This window comes from Oncorhynchus mykiss, chromosome 3 (genome assembly GCF_013265735.2).
Source record: "Oncorhynchus mykiss isolate Arlee chromosome 3, USDA_OmykA_1.1, whole genome shotgun sequence".
Taxonomy (NCBI): Eukaryota; Metazoa; Chordata; class Actinopteri; order Salmoniformes; family Salmonidae; genus Oncorhynchus; species Oncorhynchus mykiss.
The window spans coordinates 60991835-61015143 of record NC_048567.1 but is presented as its reverse complement, the minus strand read 5'-3'; the positions used below and the strand labels follow the sequence as shown (position 1 = coordinate 61015143).

The 23309-nt window shown below is 43.1% G+C and overlaps 1 protein-coding gene across 3 annotated transcripts in view; it reads left to right on the top strand.

The window, feature by feature from the left end:
- The first annotated feature begins 1966 nt into the window (after positions 1-1966).
- Positions 1967-23309, top strand: part of LOC110520311 (SEC14 domain and spectrin repeat-containing protein 1) — a 38258-nt gene continuing 16915 nt past the window's right edge. Inside the window, exons 1-9 of one of the 3 annotated variants that reach the window (XM_036974818.1) lie at positions 1967-2852; positions 4595-4647; positions 4784-4861; positions 7291-7399; positions 8182-8272; positions 10701-10814; positions 19164-19277; positions 19667-19761; positions 19855-19910. In XM_036974818.1, the coding sequence (XP_036830713.1) occupies positions 4807-4861; positions 7291-7399; positions 8182-8272; positions 10701-10814; positions 19164-19277; positions 19667-19761; positions 19855-19910 (634 nt within the window). In that variant the 5' untranslated portion in view covers positions 1967-2852; positions 4595-4647; positions 4784-4806. Of the gene's footprint in view, positions 3076-4594; positions 4648-4783; positions 4862-7290; positions 7400-8181; positions 8273-10700; positions 10815-19163; positions 19278-19666; positions 19762-19854; positions 19911-23309 lie in introns of all 3 variants that reach the window. The other 2 variants (XM_021597541.2, XM_021597540.2) reach the window with 2 other exon arrangements.

Here is a 23309-nt window from a genome sequence, read left to right as displayed (position 1 = left end):
ACTCAACCCTCTCAAGTGACGCACCCCTCTTAGGGACGGCATGGGAGAACACCAGTAAGACAGTGACTCAGTCCCTGTAATTGGGTTAGAGGCAGATAATCCCAGTCTAGAGAGGGGAAACGGCCAGGCAGAGACAGCAAGGGCGGTTTGTTGCTCCAGAGCCTTTCCGTTCACCTTCACACTCCTGGGTCAGACTACACTCAATCATATGACCTACTGATGAGATGAGTCTTCAGTAAAGACTTAAAGGTTGAGACCGAGTCTGCGTCTCTCACATGGGTAGGCAGACCATTCCATAAAAATGGAGCTCTATAGAAGAAGGTCCTGCCTCCAGCTGTTTGCTTAGAAATTCTAGGGACAATTAGGAGACCTGCGTCTTGTGACCGTAGCGTACGTGTAGGTATGTACGGCAGGACCAAATCGGAAAGATAGATAGGAGCAAGCCCATGTACTGCTTTGTAGGTTAGCAGTAAAACCTTGAACTCAGCCCTTGCCTTAACAGGAAGCCAGTGTAGGGAGGCTAGCACTGAAGTAATATGATCAAATTTGTGGGTTCTAGTCAGGATTCTAGCAGCCGTATTTAGCACTAACTGAAGTTTATTTAGTGCTTTATCCGGGTAGCCGGAAAGTAGAGCATTGCAGTAGTCTAAACTAGAAGTAACAAAAGCATGGATACATTTTTCTGCATCATTTATGGACAGAAAGTTTCAGATGATACGTAGATGGAAAAAAGCTGTCCTTGAAACAGTCTTGATATGTTCGTCAAAAGAGAGATCGGGGTCCAGAGTAACGCTGAGGTCCTTCACGGTTCTATTTGAGACGACTGTACAACCATCAAGATTAATTGTGAGATTCAACAGAAGATCTCTTTGTTTCTTGGGACCTAGAACAAGCATCTCTGTTTTGTCCGAGTTTAAAAGTACAAAGTTTGCAGCCATCCACTTCCTTATGTCTGAAACACAGGCTTCTAGCGAGGGCAATCATGTTTAATTGAAATGTTCAGCTGTGTGTCATCCGCATAGCAGTCCATCCATCCATTGCGCAGAAAAATAGTTTAAAGAACTCCTCCATAGGCATCCTGAGTGGCACAGTGGTCTAAGGCGCTGCACTGCAGTGCTAGCTGTGCCACTAGAGATTCTGGGTTTGAGTCCAAGCTCTGTCGCAGCCGACCACGACCGGGAGACCCATGGGGCTGCGCAAAATTGGCCCAGTTTCGTCTGGTTTAGGGGAGGGTTTGGCCGGCATGGATGTTCTTGTCCCATCGCACACTAGCAACTCCTGTGGCGGGCCTGGCTTCTATATTAAGCGGGCATTGTGTCAAGAAGCAGTGCAGATTGGCTGGGTTGTGTTTCAGAGGACGCATGGCTCGACCTTCGCCTCTCTCTCTCGAGTCCGTACGGGTGTTGCAGCGATGGGACAAGACTGTAACAACCAATTGGGTAGGAAAAAATATATAATATAAAATAAAAAATATATTAAAACAATAAAATAACTTCTCCATACCTTAGGTTGTCTGTTGAAGTGGAGATAAATGCTTAAAAAGCATTACTAGTTGCATAAAACATGACATAAGTGATATTCACAATTTGAAGATTATCTTTTGCAAATTACTAAAACTTGTAATCACTTTCGGGTCTTTGTAATGCACTTCCCACGTCGCAATGTGACTGGGTAAAAGCCAATTTATGCTTGATCCAAAATGTGTATGGAGGCTCCATATGGAGTGTGACACAATTGTGGAGTCTCTGGTGGCATGCGGAGGCCAAATTGAGCTCCATACCACATTTCCGTGCGCCTCCCATTTTTTTTTTTAGAACGCTGAGTGTCTGTATAGCTCAGTGTAGTTCCGCATTGACATGATTGGTTGACGGTAGGAGTGGGTGGGGATTCTGTATAAACACAAACTCACTTCCTTGACAACTTCCTTCACAACAGCTCCGTACTGTTCGGCGAAGCGTAACAAGTATGAATGCCCCGACATCTGCAAAGGCCATATCACCATAAATGCTACATGGCCAATGCACACACGGGATTGACCATGTGGTGCGTTTTATGCTTGATCCGAAAATGTGGTCGGAGGCTCCATATGGAGGGTGCGACGCAATGGCGGAGTCTCCATGGTCACACAGATGCCAAATTGAGTTCCGTACCCCATCGCCGTTCAAATTTTGCAGCGCCCTTTAAGGACCTAAAATACCAGGAGCAGCTGGCATTGGAGTATGAATGCCAAGCATGGGAGCTGATATGACTGACATAGGGCTCCGTTCAACTCCTTCTCGCCCCTCCACCGGTGCCCCTGTTGTAAACTCTTCACAGTTGTGTTATGTGGTTGTCGCTGAGTAGATTTGTATTTTTTCTCTCAAATGAACTTTTGATGAATTTATATAACACCTTTCCAACGTTGTTTAGCATTATCTAGTCCAAATATGGCATGATTCCACTATCTATTTGCATTAACTTTCAACGAGTGCCTTTTATTTTGAAGGCGAACCACAAATGCCACTATTATGGATAATCTTTTTTGTGGCTAGCTTCACATATGTCGGAGGGCGCTCTATTGCATGTATTGTCCGTTTGGGAGTTGCCTCCGTAGTAACAGTCCAGCCCCCTGAAAACAAACCATATTTTAATAAAAATCCAGTATAGATATGGCGGAGTTGTAACTTTTGACGATACAATATTTTTTCTAACGAGTTCTAAGCGTTGAAAGATGTTACAGATGTGATCGCCTACAGTCCAATAAATCAGAGGAGCTCGGTCAGATAAACTGGGATTTGTCAATAGAAACTCCTCCTACAGACTACATTGATTCAACGTCGTATACATACATAATTCGTCCTGTTTCGTCTGAGGTAAGAAGGAAATCGCCCCTTTGGCCGCAACAAACGGTATCATTTTCATACAAGGATTATATTGCGAACACGGGATTCAGTTTCAGGAATATAGGTCATTGTGTCTGCATAGCCTGCTCACTATAACAGTTTAGCGTTGCTTCCATTGGATGTGTAGTCAGTTGGGGAAAACCTCGTGCTACTGCTAAAAAGTGATACGAACGCGGATTTTTATTCAGCACGGGTAAGCAAATGGGACATAGATTATCATTTTCATACATTACAATATGTATAAAGGATTTTACAATTACGATTTTTTTAAAGAGTTCTTGTGATGAGAAGGCCAGGGATGTGGGTCCTTCGATTTTAGGGCTTTTGTCTCGTGCCTGCTGTATGCCTACTATAAAAACAATTGTAATGATTTGCCACCACATAAGGATGATATCGAGCATTTCGGAACTTGGAATTTAACCTAAATGTATGAAATATAGTTATGTCTGTTGATTATTGTCAACCATACCTAGTGTTGTCCTCGCTCCTAAATGCCCTTTGCATACGTAGCCTATGCATCGTGGCCATGTCATTGAAAATGTCACCAATATCAAATTACTCTACTTTCGAAGCATGTGAAAACTATTGTAGCCACATATTAGCAATGCTTTAGGAGTAGTCTAATGTTGAAATAGAAGAAATAACATAATTTTTGTCCATCGCAATAAGTAGCATTGTTATTGTCATCAATTACAGCCTCCAAATAGGAATACCTATTTATTCCTGGAGTGTGAGAATGAGTACATTTGAGTAATTTAGCAAACACTCTTGTCCAGAGCTACTTACAGTAGTGAGTGCATATATTTGAGTACTTTTTCGTACTGCGTAAGACTATTCACCAGTGGCTAATTACAGTAGCCAGTTTGAACTACACATCATAAACATATTTGATCTAGAATAGCTCAAAGACACCAACTTTCCAGGAAAGAAAAGCAACCCTAACTTTTCCTACAAATATAGCTACTTAGTCATGACTCCAGGATAAGGTTATTGAATAATAGATGGTTATTATGGTTTGTATAATTGCCTGAATAACTCAGATGCACTACATGAAAGCTTGTGAGAGATATGTACACTAAACCAGGGTATCCCAAATGGCACCCTATTCACTATGTAGTGAACTACCTTGACAAGTGCACATAGGGCTCTGGTCAAAAGTAGGGTGCATTGTAGGTAATAGGGTGCAGTTTGTGACAATCAATGGTAATATGCCAGTGGGTGGCTCATTACTGTGCAGTAGGTCAGAGTTTGCTGCATTGCAATCTACTAATGGGTTTCAAATGTTTTCCCACACTGTTTTGGCCAGCAACCATGTAAATCTATCATTCTGCTGTGTTTGGAATTAAAAAATATGCTGAGAACAGATTTGACCAAAATGATATGATGATGTACTGCAGTGGTTTATGTATCGTTCAGTTAAGACAAGACAGTCCAGATGGGTAATCCTCCCAATACTGCAAAACAAGCCATTTTATTACTGTGTTTAAGGCTAATAGAATATATTACAACAGTTCACACGTCATTCTTCATAGCCTCATACCATAGACTAACAAAATGGTTCTTGGACATTATTTTTGTTCTGACATAGTAATAAGGTATGTCTTGATTCCTTGTTAGTGGATGATTTGTTTGTCAATATGATTGTCAATATTGAGCTAGTTGCTACTTATCTATAGTGTTGACTTGTTCTTATATCTTTGTCCTCATTACAGAACATGGGCCCAGAAGGAAATGTTTGAAAGAGGTACCTTTGATTTCTAGAAAGGTAAAGCATCTTGGTGTTTCGTTGTGTCAGTTGGCTTGTAATTGACAGGGATGACAGTGTTGTATGCGTGTGTGATCATCTAATGATTATTATGTGCATCACCTGCTTTGCTATAACCTATATGTTTACTTTTCAGACTGCAGGGGGGAACTTGCCAGTATGGAGGCTACCAACATACTGCCCATTCTGAAGAAACGCCTAGCCTTCTTGTCAGGTAATAATATCCTCCTGTCAGTCAAAGCTGTTTATCTTTACTGTTGACAGAGATGGCTTCTTGGAATGATCCGCACTGCATTTACATTGCTAAGCTTAACATTACATTTACCAGTGATCATCTTTACATAGAAATGCCCAACAGTAGTGCCAGAATCTACTATTACTACTTTACCTTTGTCCTCGTGCAACTGGCTCAAGCACTATTTTGTGCTGCTTATTGAACATTCCCAGTCAGTGAAATAAGCGTACAGCAGTGAGAGCCAGCATTATCAAGGAAGTAGAGGCAGGCAGAGTTCACTAAAAATTAACTTGAAGTTATGCATGCTCGTATAATTCCCAGGATTGTGAAGCTTTGTGTGTACCCCACATCTAGCTCTCATTTTCATCAAGTTGCTTAATCATTATAGGTGTGCAAGGGAACAACCATTTGAAGTTGCTGTGTTATTGGTGTGCTCATCATCCCTCTCTAGCCTCTGAAGGGAGGGTAGTGTTAGTCCTTGGTCTAGGAGTGTAGTGTTAGTCCTTGGTCTAGGAGTGTAGTGTTAGTCCTTGGTCTAGGATTGTAGTGTTAGTCCTTGGTCTGGGAGTGTAGTGTTAGTCCTTGGTCTAGGAGTGTAGTGTTAGTCCTTGGTCTAGGATTGTAGTGTTAGTCCTTGGTCTAGGAGTGTAGTGTTAGTCCTTGGTCTAGGAGTGTAGTGTTAGTCCTTGGTCTAGGAGTGTAGTGTTAGTCCTTGGTCTAGGAGTGTAGTGTTAGTCCTTGCTCTAGGAGTGTAGTGCTAGTCCTTGGTCTAGGAGTGTAGTAGCTAGTCCTTGGTCTAGCAGTGTGGTGTTAGTTCTTGGTCTAGGAGTGTGGTGTTAGTCCTTGGTCTAGGAGTGTAGTATCTTAGTCCTTGGTCTAGGAGTGTAGTGTTAGTCCTTGGTCTAGGAGTGTAGTGTTAGTCCTTGGTCTAGGAGTGTAGTGTTAGTCCTTGGTCTAGGAGTCTAGTAGCGAGTCCTTGGGTGGTCTGATAAACCCCCCTCTCTATTCTTGGCTCTGGCAGGCAGTGTGTCGTGATAATAGCCTGTTGTTCTGTTCTGTCCTGCCTGCTGCTGACAGAATGAGGTTTCTCATCTTGTTGATGATGCTGATTTGAAGGTCACAGCACCAGGGCTGCGTCAGGGAGGGACTCTGTGTTCAGATACTGTTGAAGGTCTCATTGACTTACTAGGTACTAGATACACAACTAAATGAATGCTTGTGGCATTAGAATAGAACAGATCTTTATTATTGTTACACTAAAGTCTAATGAAATACTAGCTAATAGTTAATTTCACAAATGTATAAATATGGATTTTCTTTCTTGTTAGCTTCAAAGAGAAAAATGTTTTGGATTGAGCTGCTGTACTGCATACACTCACACATGTAAATGGGGTTTCTCTTGAGATCCAATTTCACATTTTGCCAAAAATAATAGTTTAGACAATAAAATAAAGAAATGTGCCGGTGAGCATCATTTAAAGACTTCTGTTAGTTCGTTTTTTTCCTGACTAGTAAAAGTCTCCAATAGACACAGATTCCTGTCAGGAAAATCACAACAATCAACTATGTGGTTTCCTGTGTTTAGAGTCTTACACATATAAAAGAAAGAACAAAGCAGCTACTTTGTCACTTCCCTGAATGAAATCTGACTACCTGACTCACACTGGCTTGAAAGAAGACTGACTTTGACAAATAGTTCTTGCTTTTATGTCACTGACTCCTAGTGGACACAAAACTAACTTTGACGAGAATAACTGTTGCTTTTGCTCCTTTAACCCTGACATGTGGCACTATGCACTCCTTTGGTTCATCCCCCTTACAGATGTGTTACGAGGAACAAAACGACGTAGCAGGAGCTTTTGAGTCAGAGGGTATGTCCCAGATGGGACCATATTCCCTATATAGTGCACTACTTTTGACCAAGGCCAATAGGACTCTGGTCAAAAGTAGTGCACTACATAGAGACTAGGGCATAATTTGGGACACATCCAGGGGCAGAGCTCCCTCCATCATTACCGCTGTCCGTGGCGTTTACAAGAGACTACTCCTCCTTTAATAGATGATTCTTGGCCGGCCGTACTTGGAATACTTGGGTCTGCCCGACCTTCTCCAAAGTCTACCATGTGATTTACACACAGTCCTCTTTATACACACTTTTTAGTGTGCATTCTTTGAAAATGGATTGTTAATGACTTGTACGGTGAATCAGTGTAGATACCATAGAATTAGAAGGAACAAAATGGCCTTGGAACCTCTGACCATAGCAATTTGACTGGCACACTCATGGGTACACCCACTACGGTAGATACACTAGGTCTCTCTTGCAAAATAAATGTTATCTCAGTGAGACTAAACTGTATAAATAAAGATTAATAACAGTAATTGTTCTGGTTGTTTCACATTCACAGGAGGCAAAGACAGACGCAGTGGACTGATCCTAACCATTCCACTATGTACAGAACAGACCAGTATGGAGGAGCTCAGCTCCACGTTGGACTATCTCCTCGGCATCCCCAGGCAAGAATCAATCACTGGCACACACACTGACTTATAAAAATCTAGATACATTAAAATGGGGTTTCAATTGGATAGCATGCTTTTTGGGAGCATGTTCCAGTAGATCCTTCAAAGACCCCCCCCCCCCCCCAAATTTAAAATAAATAAATCATGGTCCTTTATTATTTACAGTTCAATAGATCATTGTATTCATCATGTCCAAATACCACATACACAGCAGCTTGATTTGGAAATACTTACCACTATTATTTAATTAGGCAGAGAGCATTGCTTGTTAAGGTGGTCTACTTTTATTAGCCAATGGAATGTGAGCACAGAGCCTGTCCTTTATCTGGCTGACATTCTATTATTCTCATATTGATCTGTAGGCCTCTAAAAGGGATCTTGGCTCCATTGCTTTTGAAAATGCACTTGCATAGCAACAGTATTGGACGCTCATTAGACTGTATTCTATTTGGATTGAGCTACTTCTGCTACGTGGGTGTGTAGGAGAGAATACCAAAAGTTAAGGAAGATCATGCTATGTTAGCTTGTGACTTCTGCATGATGATTACACAATTTCTGATCTGTATTCATCTCGGCTTTATGGTCCTGTCTGGCTCAGTTAGTAAGAACATGGCGCTACGGTTGTGGGTTCCCAGTGGGATGCTTTCTTCATCTATGTATCTGATGTCTTCTATTGACCTATACTGGGATCCTTGGTGTCAAATTCATGGAACAAGAGCACACATTATTACAGGTAGACAAATAATCACCATATTTCTCTTGTCTTCTCTCTTCAGTGACAAGTGCAAAGCAAGAGGCTTCACAGTCATCGTGGACGGACGAAAGTCACAGTGGAACATCGTGAAGACTGTGGTACTGATGTTGCAGGTAGGAACTGATAAAAGAAGGGGTTCATGTTGCTGGTAGGACACAGAGAATCAGCACAGTGTTCCTTTTAGGATAAAAGCACAGTTTACCCCACACTGTATTGAGACGAGAGGTCCATATTTCTGTGTATCAAGCGGAGGAACGCTTGTCAAAAACATGGCACCTACACCTCATTTCAATCTGCAGTCTTTATCTCCTACTGCATTTGGAATGTATAGAGGATTACAGTCGTATGTACAGTAGTGAGTACTAATAACATCCTCTACAGTTTGACAGCGTGATGACTCATGTAGGTCAGTCAGTCACTATTGTCTCTGTTGTACTTTGCTTTATTCTCCTGACTGTTTCTATGCAGTCTGCTATAACACACCCAGGCTAGATAAGAAGACGATGCCATGCTTTGTTGTATTAGAACAAGACTAGTGGCGGGTTGAGCTGAGGAGTGAGGATGTAAAAATACTTTAACATGATGTGTTCTGTTCCCAACGGCCTATTTAACAATGTTCAGTAGGTTTAACCCTTTAAAACCCACGACTCTCTATTTATAATGAATATTCATGAGGGTAATGATTAATTAGCGCAGTATAGAGGAGCATATGTCCGAGTGAGAAGCAGATGCGGGCATGAAGTTTCCACAGGGGAACGATCTAGGTCTACCCACACGGTGTTAACACCTCTACCAATCAGAATGTGACAAAGAGCTGGGAGGAGAAATAAAATGGTGGTCCAACCCAGATGTTGCGTTCTGTCGGTGTCTCGTCTCTGTTGACCCTACCTGCATAATAAATAATAACCCTCCAAATGTCGTAAAACATTACAGTGATGGGCTATGGAGCCAAATCTGGGGCAATATGCAATGTGCGTGGTCCCTAAAAAAAAATGTCCCTAAACTAATCAAATAAATAGACATCTCAGATCAAATGCATCACCAGCAATCAAGTGAAAGTAATTAAGACAATCTTAATTAAGTTGAATAGATTTTAAGAAGAGTAGGAATGAAATAGCTTGACACGGCTGGCTGATTATACCGTTAAACAATACTTAGCGTTTTTCCCTGAAGTCCAGGCTCTGTGTTGTGCTAATTAGGGCACACTAGTAAAACATTTTACACCATTGTCCCTCCCGGTTTTAGTCATTTTCTTCCATTTGATGCCTAATGAACAGGACCCAGGCTCCGGCCACACTGCAGGGTGGATAGAGGTCAATATCAGCAGACTGTGGTCTGCAGTCTGTCTGCCAGAGACCTGGGTTCAAATACTGTTTGAAATCATTTAAAATACTTTAGCTATGCTTGTTTGAGCTTGCTTGGCTTAATGAATAGTCCCAAAACTGTTAAACCCCGCCCATCTGGCTCTCTAGGCATGCTAGAGAAAACGCTCAAGGTTTATGAACGATTTAAAATACTATTTGAACCCAGGTCTGTTGTACTGTAGCCTGCATTCTTCCCTGTCTGCCCTTACCTGGTTTTGTCACTGCAGATTGACTATACGGTGTAAAATGCTCTTGGTAGATATCGCCAGTCCCCTGCTATCCATAGACCTCTGCAGAAACAGGACCAGGAAAGATAAGATGACAGTATGAAATGTACTATCTGTTGACACTAATCTGCCTGGCACTGTCAGGGGAAAATGCTGCTGCAAGCTACTCCTCATTTAGTGGCCTACCATGTGATGGGATGGGGAAATTCACTGCAGGATTTCATGGAAAAACTGATGTGCTAAACAGTTATTGAAAAATGGTGCGGTTTTAGAGGCCTTGCTCTTGGCCACAGAGACACAATTTTTCTGTTTTAAAGCTATTTTCCTGCAATTGTACACATTTTGTCATGGCTTATGCCTTGTTCTTATGCTACCTGAGTGACTCAAACGTTAGAACAAAGTCCATGGGGGCCCCATGCCATTTTTTACTTTTAGATTCTACCTGACTGTAGATTTTATTTTGGTGATTGTTAATTCTCAAAGATGATCTTATTTAAAAATAGATTGCTTCATTATCTTCTCACCATGCCTTATATCTGGTTTCAGTTTACACTGAAAATGTTTTTACCATCCCAAAAACTATTTTTATTTTGTTTTATTTAAATATTTATTTATTTATTTGCAGTGGCAGCCATCATCAAATCAAATGTTATTTGTCATATACACGTGTTTAGGAGATGTTATTGTGGGTGTAGCGAAATGCTTGTGTTTCTAGCTCCAACAGTGCAGTAATATCTAACAATGCACACAATCTAAAGTGAAGGAATGGAATTAAGAATATGGCGGTGCGCCACTGCTAAATGCATATAGGAAAAACACTGAATTGTTTTGGGGATGACATTTCTGTTTCTGGATTTGACTGTGTCCAGTAAGCCATTGAAAGTCTATACCATTTTGCTTATTTTATTTTACTTAATTTTTTCCCCTTCATATTATATCATTATTTATAGAACGTGATTCCAGCAGAGGTGTCTCTGGTGTGTGTGGTGAAGCCTGATGAATTCTGGGACAAGAAGGTCACTCATTTCTGCTTTTGGAAGGAGAAGGACAGACTAGGCTTTGAGGTGAGTGTCTTATTGGAAGGCGAAGGACAGACCAGGCTCTGTCGATCTTGCTACGTCTATGCGTTTTCCTCCTCCCTCTCTCTCTCTCTCTCTCTCTCTCTCTCTCTCTCTGCATCTCTCTCTCTCTCTCTGCATCTCTCTCTCTGCATCTCTCTCTCTCTCTCTCTCTGCATCTCAATTCAATTCAATTCAAGGGCTTTATTGGCATGGGAAACATGTGTTAACATTGCCAAAGCAAGTGAGGTAGACAACATACAAAGTGAAAAACAGCAAAAATTAACAGTAAACATTACACATACAGAGGTTTCAAAACAGTAAAGACATTACAAATGTCATATTATATATATATATATATATATATATACAGTGTTTTTTTACAATGTACAAATGGTTAAAGGAGACAAGATAAAATAAATAAGCATAAATATGGGTTGTATTTACAATGGTGTGTGTTCTTCACTGGTTGCCCTTTTCTCGTGGCAACAGGTCACAAATCTTGCTGCTGTGATGGCACACTGTGGAATTTCACCCAGTAGATATGGGAGTTTTTCAAAATTGGATTTGTTTTCGAGTTCTTTGTGGATCTGTGTAATCTGAGGGAAATATGTCTCTCTAATATGGTCATACATTGGGTAGGAGGTTAGGAAGTGCAGCTCAGTTTCTACCTCATTTTGTGGGCAGTGAGCACATAGCCTGTCTTCTCTTGAGAGCCATGTCTGCCTACGGCGGCCTTTCTCAATAGCAAGGCTATGCTCACTGAGTCTGTACATAGTCAAAGCTTTCCTTAATTTTGGGTCAGTCACAGTGGTCAGGTATTCTGCCGCTGTGTACTCTCTGTTTAGGGCCAAATAGCATTCTAGTTTGCTCTGTTTTTTTGTTAATTCTTTCCAATGTGTCAAGTAATTATCTTTTTGTTTTCTCATGATTTGGTTGGGTCTAATTGTGCTGTTGTCCTGGGGCTCTGTAGGGTATGTTTGTGTTTGTGAACAGAGCCCCAGGACCAGCTTGCTTAGGGGACTCTTCTCCAGGTTCATCTCTCTGTAGGTGATGGCTTTGTTATGGAAGGTTTGTGAATCGCTTCCTTTTAGGTGGTTGTAGAATTTAACGGCTCTTTTCTGGATTTTGATAATTAGTGGGTATCGGCCTAATTCTGCTCTGCGTGCATTATTTGGTGTTCTACGTTGTACACGGAGGATATTTTTGCAGAATTCTGCGTGCAGAGTCTCAATTTGGTGTTTGTCCCATTTTGTGAAGTCTTGGTTGGTGAGCGGACCCCAGACCTCACAACCATAAAGGGCAATGGGCTCTATGACTGATTCAAGTATTTTTAGCCAAATCCTAATTGGTATGTTGAAATGTATGTTTCTTTTGATGGCATAGAATGCCCTTCTTGCCTTGTCTCTCAGATCTCTCTCTCTGCATCTCTCTCTCTCTGCATCTCTCTCTCTATGCATCTCTCTCTCTCTCTGCATCTCTCTCTCTCTCTCTCTCTGCATCTCTCTCTCTGCATCTCTCTCTCTCTCTCTGCATCTCTCTCTCTCTCTCTCTCTCTCTGCATCTCTCTCTCTCTCTGCATCTCTCTCTCTCTCTCTCTGCATCTCTCTCTCTCTCTCTCTCTGCATCTCTCTCTCTCTCTCTCTCTCTGCATCTCTCTCTCTCTCTCTCTCTCTCTCTCTCTCTCTCTCTCTCTCTCTCTCTGCATCTCTCTCTCTGCATCTCTCTCTGCATCTCTCTCTCTCTCTCTCTCTCTGCATCTCTCTCTCTCTCTCTGCATCTCTCTCTCTCTCTCTCTCTGCATCTCTCTCTCTCTCTCTCTCTGCATCTCTCTCTCTCTGCATCTCTCTCTCTCTCTCTCTGCATCTCTCTCTCTCTGCATCTCTCTCTCTCTCTGCATCTCTCTCTCTCTCTCTGCATCTCTCTCTCTCTCTCTCTGCATCTCTCTCTCTCTCTCTCTCTCTCTGCATCTCTCTCTCTCTCTCTCTGCATCTCTCTCTCTCTCTCTCTCTCTCTGCATCTCTCTCTCTCTCTCTCTCTGCATCTCTCTCTCTCTCTCTCTCTGCATCTCTCTCTCTCTCTCTCTCTGCATCTCTCTCTCTCTCTCTCTCTGCATCTCTCTCTCTCTCTCTCTCTCTGCATCTCTCTCTCTCTCTCTCTGCATCTCTCTCTCTCTCTCTCTCTCTCTGCATCTCTCTCTCTCTCTCTCTCTCTCTCTGCATCTCTCTCTCTGCATCTCTCTCTCTCTCTCTCTCTCTCTCTGCATCTCTCTCTCTCTCTGCATCTCTCTCTCTCTCTCTGCATCTCTCTCTCTCTCTCTCTGCATCTCTCTCTCTCTCTCTCTCTGCATCTCTCTCTCTCTCTCTCTCTCTCTCTGCATCTCTCTCTCTCTCTCTCTCTCTCTCTGCATCTCTCTCTCTCTGCATCTCTCTCTCTCTTGCATCTCTCTCTCTCTCTCTGCATCTCTCTCTCTCTCTGCATCTCTCTCCCTCTCTCTCTCTGCATCTCTCTCCCTCTCTCTCTCTCTGCATCTCTCTCTCTCTCTCTCTCTGCATCTCTCTCTCTCTCTCTGCATCTCTCTCTCTCTCTCTCTCTGCATCTCTCTCTCTCTCTCTCTCTGCATCTCTCTCTCTCTCTGCATCTCTCTCTCTCTCTCTGCATCTCTCTCTCTCTCTCTCTCTCTCTCTCTCTCTGCATCTCTCTCTCTCTCTCTCTCTGCATCTCGCTCTCTCTCTCTCTGCATCTCGCTCTCTCTCTCTCTGCATCTCTCTCTCTCTCTCTCTCTGCATCTCTCTCTCTCTCTCTCTCTCTGCATCTCTCTCTCTCTGCATCTCTCTCTCTCTCTGCATCTCTCTCTCTCTCTGCATCTCTCTCGCTCTCTCTCTCTCTGCATCTCTCTCTCTGCATCTCTCTCTCTCTGCATCTCTCTCTGCATCTCTCTCTCTCTGCATCTCTCTCTCTCTCTCTGCATCTCTCTCTCTCTCTCTCTCTCTCTCTGCATCTCTCTCTCTCTCTCTCTCTGCATCTCGCTCTCTCTCTCTCTGCATCTCGCTCTCTCTCTCTCTGCATCTCTCTCTCTCTCTCTCTCTGCATCTCTCTCTCTCTCTCTCTCTCTCTGCATCTCTCTCTCTCTGCATCTCTCTCTCTCTCTGCATCTCTCTCTCTCTCTGCATCTCTCTCTCTCTCTGCATCTCTCTCTCTCTCTGCATCTCTCTCTCTCTCTGCATCTCTCTCGCTCTCTCTCTCTCTGCATCTCTCTCCCTCTCTCTCTCTGCATCTCTCTCCCTCTCTCTCTCTCTGCATCTCTCTCTCTCTCTCTCTCTCTGCATCTCTCTCTCTCTCTCTGCATCTCTCTCTCTCTCTCTCTCTCTGCATCTCTCTCTCTCTCTCTCTGCATCTCTCTCTCTCTCTGCATCTCTCTCTCTCTCTCTGCATCTCTCTCTCTCTCTCTCTCTCTCTCTCTCTCTGCATCTCTCTCTCTCTCTCTCTCTGCATCTCGCTCTCTCTCTCTCTGCATCTCGCTCTCTCTCTCTCTGCATCTCGCTCTCTCTCTCTCTGCATCTCTCTCTCTCTCTCTCTCTGCATCTCTCTCTCTCTCTCTCTCTCTGCATCTCTCTCTCTCTGCATCTCTCTCTCTCTCTGCATCTCTCTCTCTCTCTGCATCTCTCTCTCTCTCTGCATCTCTCTCGCTCTCTCTCTCTCGCTCTCTCTCTCTCTGCATCTCTCTCTCTGCATCTCTCTCTCTCTGCATCTCTCTCTGCATCTCTCTCTCTCTGCATCTCTCTCTCTCTCTCTGCATCTCGCTCTCTCTCTGCATCTCTCTCTCTCTCTCTCTGCATCTCTCTCTCTCTCTCTGCATCTCTCTCTCTCTCTGCATCTCTCTCTCTCTGCATCTCTCTGCATCTCTCTCTCTCTCTCTCTCTGCATCTCTCTCTCTCTCTCTCTGCATCGCTCTCTCTCTCTCTCTGCATCTCTCTCTCTCTCTCTCTCTGCAGCAGCATCCCCAGTCACCTCCCATCTGAGCAGCAGCATCCCCAGTCACCTCCCAGAGGGACTAATTATGGCCGGAATTCAATTTACTTTCCTTCGCGAACCAATGATTCCAACGTTGGTGGTTGGGTGGCAAACAAATTGATAAAGAGGAATAGATATTTAATTGTCAGTATTCAATTTGGCCTTGTGTTGTTAACCCCTTCAGCAATGGTGTTCTTCAGATCTGTTTGTTCTGTATAGGTAACTCATGTGGGTGGTGTTATTACAATGACTAGTGATTTCTAGTGATTTTCGCTGCTTCTTTTGTGGTTGCCTGCTCCACAACAGCCCTCAAATGCAGCCTATCAGTTACCAATAAACCCCCAGAGTAATTCCTGACAACATGTTATAGACCAATATGCATATTTCAATCTGTAATGAAGCTCTCTGTCAAATGAGGCTGATAGATAGATGGCAAGGTCTGTTGTGGTAGACAGCATGGCAGCGTTAGTCTATTTTAAGTGCACTGTGTGGTGATTTTAAATGGAAGTCAGCATTGTATCAGAACATTCATGCATCCTGCTCCATTTCAACCTCCCATATGTCTTTGATCATCACTTCCTGAAGGATTTATATGTTGGGACACACGCCAGTTTCTATTTCTATGTGTGTGTATGTATGTGTGTATGTATGTGTATATATATGTATGTATAAAGTGTCGTGACACTAATTCCTGAGACTGCTCAGTAGAGGTCTTTCTTGTTGATTTTGCTCCCAACAGTTGTGTAATGATCTGGGCCAGCAGTACCCTCTAGCTCTCCCTCCCTATAACTCCCCTGCTTCACCAGATGGCTCTGTTACATGGCAGAGGTGGTCCGTTTATTGGGATTGGAAATAAAAGAGAATTGGGGGAAAATAGTTCAATTGCGAAATTGACCTTGTTTAGTTAGATACTTTTATTCATCTAACGTTACTGTTGTGGTGTTGAGAATGAAATATATTTGAACTAAGTGGTTGGCTGACTTGTATTGGACTCTACTGCCCACAACCAATCTGGCATGAACACTGGAGCATGTGGAAGTGTAACAGGGCATGAACAGTCTCACTCAGTGCCTGCCTCCTCAATCTCAAGGAACTAGCTATTTGGTTTGTTCGACATGGACTGCATTTCAAATCACCTTGCAACATGTACTGATTATTATTTGTATTTAAGTCAGTAAGTCACAATTTAGCCACAATACATCATGGTTTTGATCTTCTCAAATGAGGCCATTCTATTTTGAGGGGACATGTTCTTCTGTTAATGGAATGATCTCACAGTGAGACAAAGCAACACTTATGGTAGAGAGCTGACTCACTGAGACGCAACTGAACAATAAATGCCACTGTGGGTTTAAACCCTGACACAAAATGCTCTGCTTGATCTGCCTTTCCGTTTCAAAGCACTTCGATTAGGATTGTGAGCTGAGTTTACATCCCAGGGTCCATATTTGAAAAGCTGCCGAGTAGGAGTGTTGATCTAGGATCAGTGTTTCCTTTTAGATCATATTGAGTCAGACGATATATACAGATCCTAGATCAGTACTCCTACTCAGAGGCACTTTGTGGATATGGGTCCAGGTACCACCTCTCCATATATTCCTATACATTAAGATGTAAGTTAAGACAACTGATCCTAGATCAGCACCCCTACTCTATAACTGTGTGGATACATGCCCAGAGAGGGATAGATTGAGGTTGGTTTCATGTACAAATGTCTCTATCCAGATGTCATTTGATACATAGTGGGCTGTGGAAGAGAAGGGATGGGTCTGTTCTGTTTTTCTTACTGCTTCTCTTCTCTTTGGGAGGTTGCCAATCTGCCATCACAATTTAACTAGAAACTTCAGGCTACAGTTTTCTTCCTTCTTATTTGGAGGCTAATCGCGATATAAATAAATGCACATGCAATACGAAAGCCTGTGTGTGATTCTCCTAACCTTGTTAGTCATATGCAGATGAAGAGGCCTCCATTGATTCCACACGGCAATGTGGATTGATCCACACACTCTAGGGATTGCTTTACAACCAGGAATATTTATCAATGAGTCAGTCTGTCTGCAAGGGGAAAAATGTTAATAATCTGCATTAGCATCATGTTTTCACTGTAGCGTGATGATGGTGTTTGTATGTGTGTTTTGCTTTGGTCTCTACAGAGATGAACAAAACATTATGATAGCCTCTAACTACACAGTTCTCCAGGGGTGATGCCTAACTATATAGTTCTCCAGGGTTGATGCCTAACTATATAGTTCTCCAGGGTTGATGCCTAACTATATAGTTTTCCAGGGTTGATGCCTAACTATATAGTTCTCCAGGGTTGATGCCTAACTATATAGTTCTCCAGGGTTGATGCCTAACTATATAGTTCTCCAGGGTTGATGCCTAACTATATAGTTCTCCAGGGTTGATGCCTAACTATATAGTTCTCCAGAGTTGATGCCTAACTATATAGTTCTCCAGGGTTGATGCCTAACTATATAGTTCTCCAGGGTTGATGCCTAACTATATAGTTCTCCAGGGTTGATGCCTAACTATATAGTTCTCCAGGGTTGATGCCTAACTATATAGTTCTCCAGGGTTGATGCCTAACTATATAGTTCTCCAGGGTTGATGCCTAACTATATAGTTCTCCAGGGTTGATGCCTAACTATATAGTTCTCCAGAGTTGATGCCTAACTATATAGTTCTCCGGGGTTGATGCCTAACTATATAGTTCTCCAGGGTTGATGCCTAACTATATAGTTCTCCAGGGTTGATGCCTAACTATATAGTTCTCCAGGGTTGATGCCTAACTATATAGTTCTCCAGAGTTGATGCCTAACTATATAGTTCTCCAGGGTTGATGCCTAACTATATAGTTCTCCAGGGTTGATGCCTAACTATATAGTTCACCAGGGTTGATGCCTAACTATATAGTTCACCAGGGTTGATGCCTAACTATATAGTTCTCCAGGGTTGATGCCTAACTATATAGTTCTCCAGGGTTGATGCCTAACTATATAGTTCTCCAGGGTTGATGCCTAACTATATAGTTCTCCAGGGTTCACTTGTATTTGACCTTTAAGCTCTCTCTCATCCCTTTATTCATGCTGCACACGCTCTCACTTTAATCTTCTGGGTGAGGGGAGTTATGTCTCTGTGTGTACAGGTTAGGATAAGTAGTATCTGATCTTCATTGAGTAATATTCACAGCATAGACTGGTGATGAATCACAACATGGTGAAAATACAATACATCTGTTTCTGACTTTACACTCCATTAGTGTCTGAAAACAAACAACCAGGTATGGCTGCCAGATAGCTCCGATACGTCTCAACACACCCACACATGACATCAGACAGGCAGATATCTTGACGTTATTGGGAGATTGAGATGTAAGTCTTTTTCTTCACTCTGACTGGACGTATCCAGGATGTTTGTGCTGAGGACTGGAGTTCAGGGCCCATGTTCATAAAGCATCTCAAAGTATGAATGCTGATCTAGGATCAGGCCATTTCTGTCTTATTCATTATGATCTGAAAGACAAACGGATCTTTCTGAATATGTGCCCTGGTCTCTCTGTCCAGTCTGTCCCTGGTGGAAAACGTTCTGCTGTGTTCATCTCATCTGTATGGGCCGTGGTCTCCCTGTCCAGTCTGTCCCTGGTGGAAAACATTCTGCTGTGTTCATCTCATCTGTATGGGCCGTGGTCTCCCTGTCCAGTCTGTCCCTGGTGAAAAACATTCTGCTGTGTTCATCTCATCTGTATGGGCCGTGGTCTCTCTGTCTAGTCTGTCCCTGGTGGAAAACATTCTGCTGTGTTCATCTCATCTGTATGGGCCCTGGTCTCTCTGTCCAGTCTGTCCCTGGTGGAAAACATTCTGCTGTGTTCATCTCATCTGTATGGTCAGCGGTTGCCTCCCATCCCCTTGCTACATCTAAACAGGCCTGTATTTGACAGGAGGAACAGCCGTGGAGGCTAACAGGCAGGGCTTACAGAGAGACTTGTCTGTATAGGCCTCTCCCAGAATCCTATTCCAATCCCTATCTAGTTTGTCTGGGTTGTCAACGTTGATGTGTCGAACTGAAAACTTTACCGCTATCTAGTCAGTGTGAGTTGTTAACATTGAAAAGTTGTTAACTTAACCAGTATGAAAGGCCATCACACCACGCTACCAGCTGTGTTTAGGCCTTGCTCCACTTGATCAATTGTTTCTACATTTTACAAACTTAAATCATGCTTTTATACTGTCCAAACTTGGATGAGATTAGCGTGATGATGAAATAATACAACTCCTTAATCCACAGTGGGGATGTAATAACTGTCTCTGACCCTGTCTCTCCTCTGTTCTCTTGTTCCAGGTTATTCTGGTATCTGCCAATAAGCTCACACGCTACATCGAGCCCTGTCAGCTGACTGATGAGTTTGGAGGAAGTTTAGTGTATGATCACATGGACTGGGTGAACAAAAGACTGGTAAGCCTAGCCACCATTTTAAAGGGATACTTCGGGATTTTGGCAATGAGGCCCTTTTATCAACTTCCCCAGAGTCCATGTGTATGTCTCTGTGTCCAGTATGAAGGAAGTTGGAGGTGGTTTTGTGAGCAAATGCACTGTGACTGTGTACAATAGCACACATTTGGACATCACATTTGAATCCTACAGATTAAAATGTATATAACAATGACATTATGCAGAGTTGGGGTCAATTCAGGAAGTACACTGAAATTGTCTTCCATGCTTTTCAATGAGGAAAATGTGGAATTTAAATATGGTTTACTTCCTGATTGAAATGGAATTCACCCCAATCCTGTTGTTATGTGACAAACATGCATGTACATTGTTACTCATTAGTTTTTCCTCAGGTCTTTGAGAAGTTTACCAAAGAGTCCACATCCCTTCTAGATGAACTGGTGGTCATCAACGAGAGTGAGAAAAGTAACCAATTAGACAAAGAAAGGTATTGACTATATCTATTTTTGCTCTAAGTATCCATGATTGAGGAAAGGGAATTGAACACAGTAAACACATTGCTTACTTATCTTTCTCCCAGGCCACCAGATTGTAACTTCCTACCATCGCTTGATCCTGAAACAGTTCTACAAACCGGTAATTATACCAATCTTTGTCCACAAGTCATTGTTAATACAAATAGCTGAATCCAGGTAGCCTAGCTAGTAGAGCTGTGTGTTTCTATACCAGTCTGAGCTCCATTTCAGTTGAATGGTACAGGATGCAGAGATGGTGCACGCCACCAGCAGAGAAGACATTTTCCACTCTGTGTAACCATTCAGTAAACAGACTCCTAGAGTGCGTTCCAAAAGGCACCCTTTTGGGACGTAGACCCAGTAATTGTATTTGCAGGCCTAGTGGCGAGTAGTGTGTCACTTGAACGGTTTTACTACAGTGAAAATATTTACCCATTCAGAGGAATGCCAGAGCAGAGCTGGGCTGAGCCCAAATGGCACCCTGTTCCCTTCATAGTGCACTACACTACGTCTGATCAGGGCCAAGTACTGCACTATAAAGGGAATAGGGTGTTCTATGGGACACACACCCTGGAAGGCCAGCACATAGCAGAGCTGTCCCAATAAAAGGAGCTTTGTCTGGTGGTTGTGGAATGGACGGTCAGCCCAACGCGCCTCTGGTACTGTGCTTCCCACAGAAGAACTCACTCGGTATGTGTCCCAAATTGCATCCTATTTCCTACATAGTGCACTACTTTTGACCAGAAACCTATGGGCCTTTGCTAAAAGTAGTGCATTATATTGAGAATAGGGTGCAATTTGGGATACTTCCTACACAACGCCTGATGCTCTCTCTTTCTCGCTCGCTCGCTCTCTGAGCGATTGTCTTGCGTAATGAAGAAGAGGGCTTGGGCTGTCCTGTCACTCTTGTTTGTGTTGCTACAGGCACAACGTGAGATAGAATAAGAGCATGATATAAGAACAATACTCTGTCCTATTTGTTATGTGCTGTTATCAAAGAACGTACTTGGAAGGCTTTCCAGTGTAATTAATCTCTGTTTAAAGAGGTTGGGATGCTGTTGATGTTGGTATTATGAATAAATGAATAGCAATCTTTCCCCTGAAGTACTACTCCACAATAATGCACCGCTGAAATGTATAATGTAACTTAATGGCTAAACTTGCTGTCGTCTACATTCTGTACTGTAGTACACCTTTCTTTCTCTCTCTCTCTGGCTCTCTCTCTCTGGCTGTCTCTCTCTCTCTCTGGCTGTCTCTCTCTCTGGCTGTCTCTCTCTCTTTGGCTGTCTCTCTCTCTGGCTGTCTCTCTCTCTCTCTGGCTGTCTCTCTCTCTCTCTGGCTGTCTCTCTCTCTCTCTCTCTCTCTCTCTGGCTGTCTCTCTCTCTCTCTGGCTGTCTCTCTCTCTCTCTGGCTGTCTCTCTCTCTCTCTGGCTGTCTCTCTCTCTCTCTGGCTGTCTCTCGCTCTCTCTGGCTGTCTCTCTCTCTCTCTCTCTCTGGCTGTCTCTCTCTCTCTGGCGGTCTCTCTCTCTCTCTCTCTCTCTCTCTCTCTCTCTCTCTCTCTCTCTCTCTCTCTGGCTCTCTCTCTCTCTCTCTCTCTCTCTCTCTGGCTGTCTATCTCTCTCTCTCTCTCTCTTTTTCTCTCTCTCTCTCTGGCTGTCTCTCTCTCTCTCTCTCTCTGGCTGTCTCTCTCTCTCTCTGGCTGTCTCTCTCTCTCTCTGGCTGTCTCTCTGGCTGTCTCTCTGGCTGTCTCTCTCTCTCTCTCTCTCTCTCTGGCTGTCTCTCTCTCTCTCTCTCTCTCTCTCTCTGGATGTCTCTCTCTCTCTCTCTCTCTCTCTCTCTGGCTCTCTCTCTCTCTCTCTCTCTCTCTCTGGCTGTCTCTCTCTGGCTGTCTCTCTCTCTCTCTCTCTGGCTCGCTCTCTCTCTCTCTCTCTCTCTCTCTGGCTGTCTCTCTCTCAATTCAATTCAATTCAAGGGCTTTATTGGCATGGGAAACATGTGTTAACATTGCCAAAGCAAGTGAGGTAGACAACATACAAAGTGAATATATAAAGTGAAAAACAACAAAAATGAACAGTAAACATTACACATACAGAGGTTTCAAAACAGTAAAGACATTACAAATGTCATATTATATATATATATATACAGTGTTTTAACAATGTACAAATGGTTAAAGGACACAAGATAAAATAAATAAGCATAAATATGGGTTGTATTTACAATGGTGTGTGTTCTTCACTGGTTGCCCTTTTCTCGTGGCAACAGGTCACAAATCAAATCAAATCAAATTTTATTTGTCACATACACATGGTTAGCAGATGTTAATGCGAGTGTAGCGAAATGCTTGTGCTTCTAGTTCCGACAATGCAGTAATAACCAACAAGTAATCTAACTAACAATTCCAAAACTACTGTCTTGTACACAGTGTAAGGGGATAAAGAATATGTACATAAGGATATATGAATGAGTGATGGTACAGAGCAGCATAGGCAAGATACAGTAGATGGTATCGAGTACAGTATGTACAAATGAGATGAGTATGTAAACAAAGTGGCATAGTTTAAAGTGGCTAGTGATACATGTATTACATAAGGATACAGTCGATGATATAGAGTACAGTATATACGTATGCATATGAGATGAATAATGTAGGGTAAGTAACATTATATAAGGTAGCATTGTTTAAAGTGGCTAGTGATATATTTACATCATTTCCCATCAATTCCCATTATTAAAGTGGCTGGAGTTGAGTCAGTGTCAGTGTGTTGGCAGCAGCCACTCAATGTTAGTGGTGGCTGTTTAACAGTCTGATGGCCTTGAGATAGAAGCTGTTTTTCAGTCTCTCGGTCCCAGCTTTGATGCACCTGTACTGACCTCGCCTTCTGGATGATAGCGGGGTGAACAGGCAGTGGCTCGGGTGGTTGATGTCCTTGATGATCTTTATGGCCTTCCTGTGACATCGGGTGGTGTAGGTGTCCTGGAGGGCAGGTAGTTTGCCCCCGGTGATGCGTTGTGCAGACCTCACCACCCTCTGGAGAGCCTTACGGTTGAGGGTGGAGCAGTTGCCGTACCAGGCGGTGATACAGCCCGCCAGGATGCTCTCGATTGTGCATCTGTAGAAGTTTGTGAGTGCTTTTGGTGACAAGCCAAATTTCTTCAGCCTCCTGAGGTTGAAGAGGCGCTGCTGCGCCTTCTTCACAATGCTGTCTGTGTGAGTGGACCAATTCAGTTTGTCTGTGATGTGTATGCCGAGGAACTTAAAACTTGCTACCCTCTCCACTACTGTTCCATCGATGTGGATAGGGGGGTGTTCCCTCTGCTGTTTCCTGAAGTCCACAATCATCTCCTTAGTTTTGTTGACGTTGAGTGTGAGGTTATTTTCCTGACACCACACTCCGAGGGCCCTCACCTCCTCCCTGTAGGCCGTCTCGTCGTTGTTGGTAATCAAGCCTACCACTGTTGTGTCGTCCGCAAACTTGATGATTGAGTTGGAGGCGTGCGTGGCCACGCAGTCGTGGGT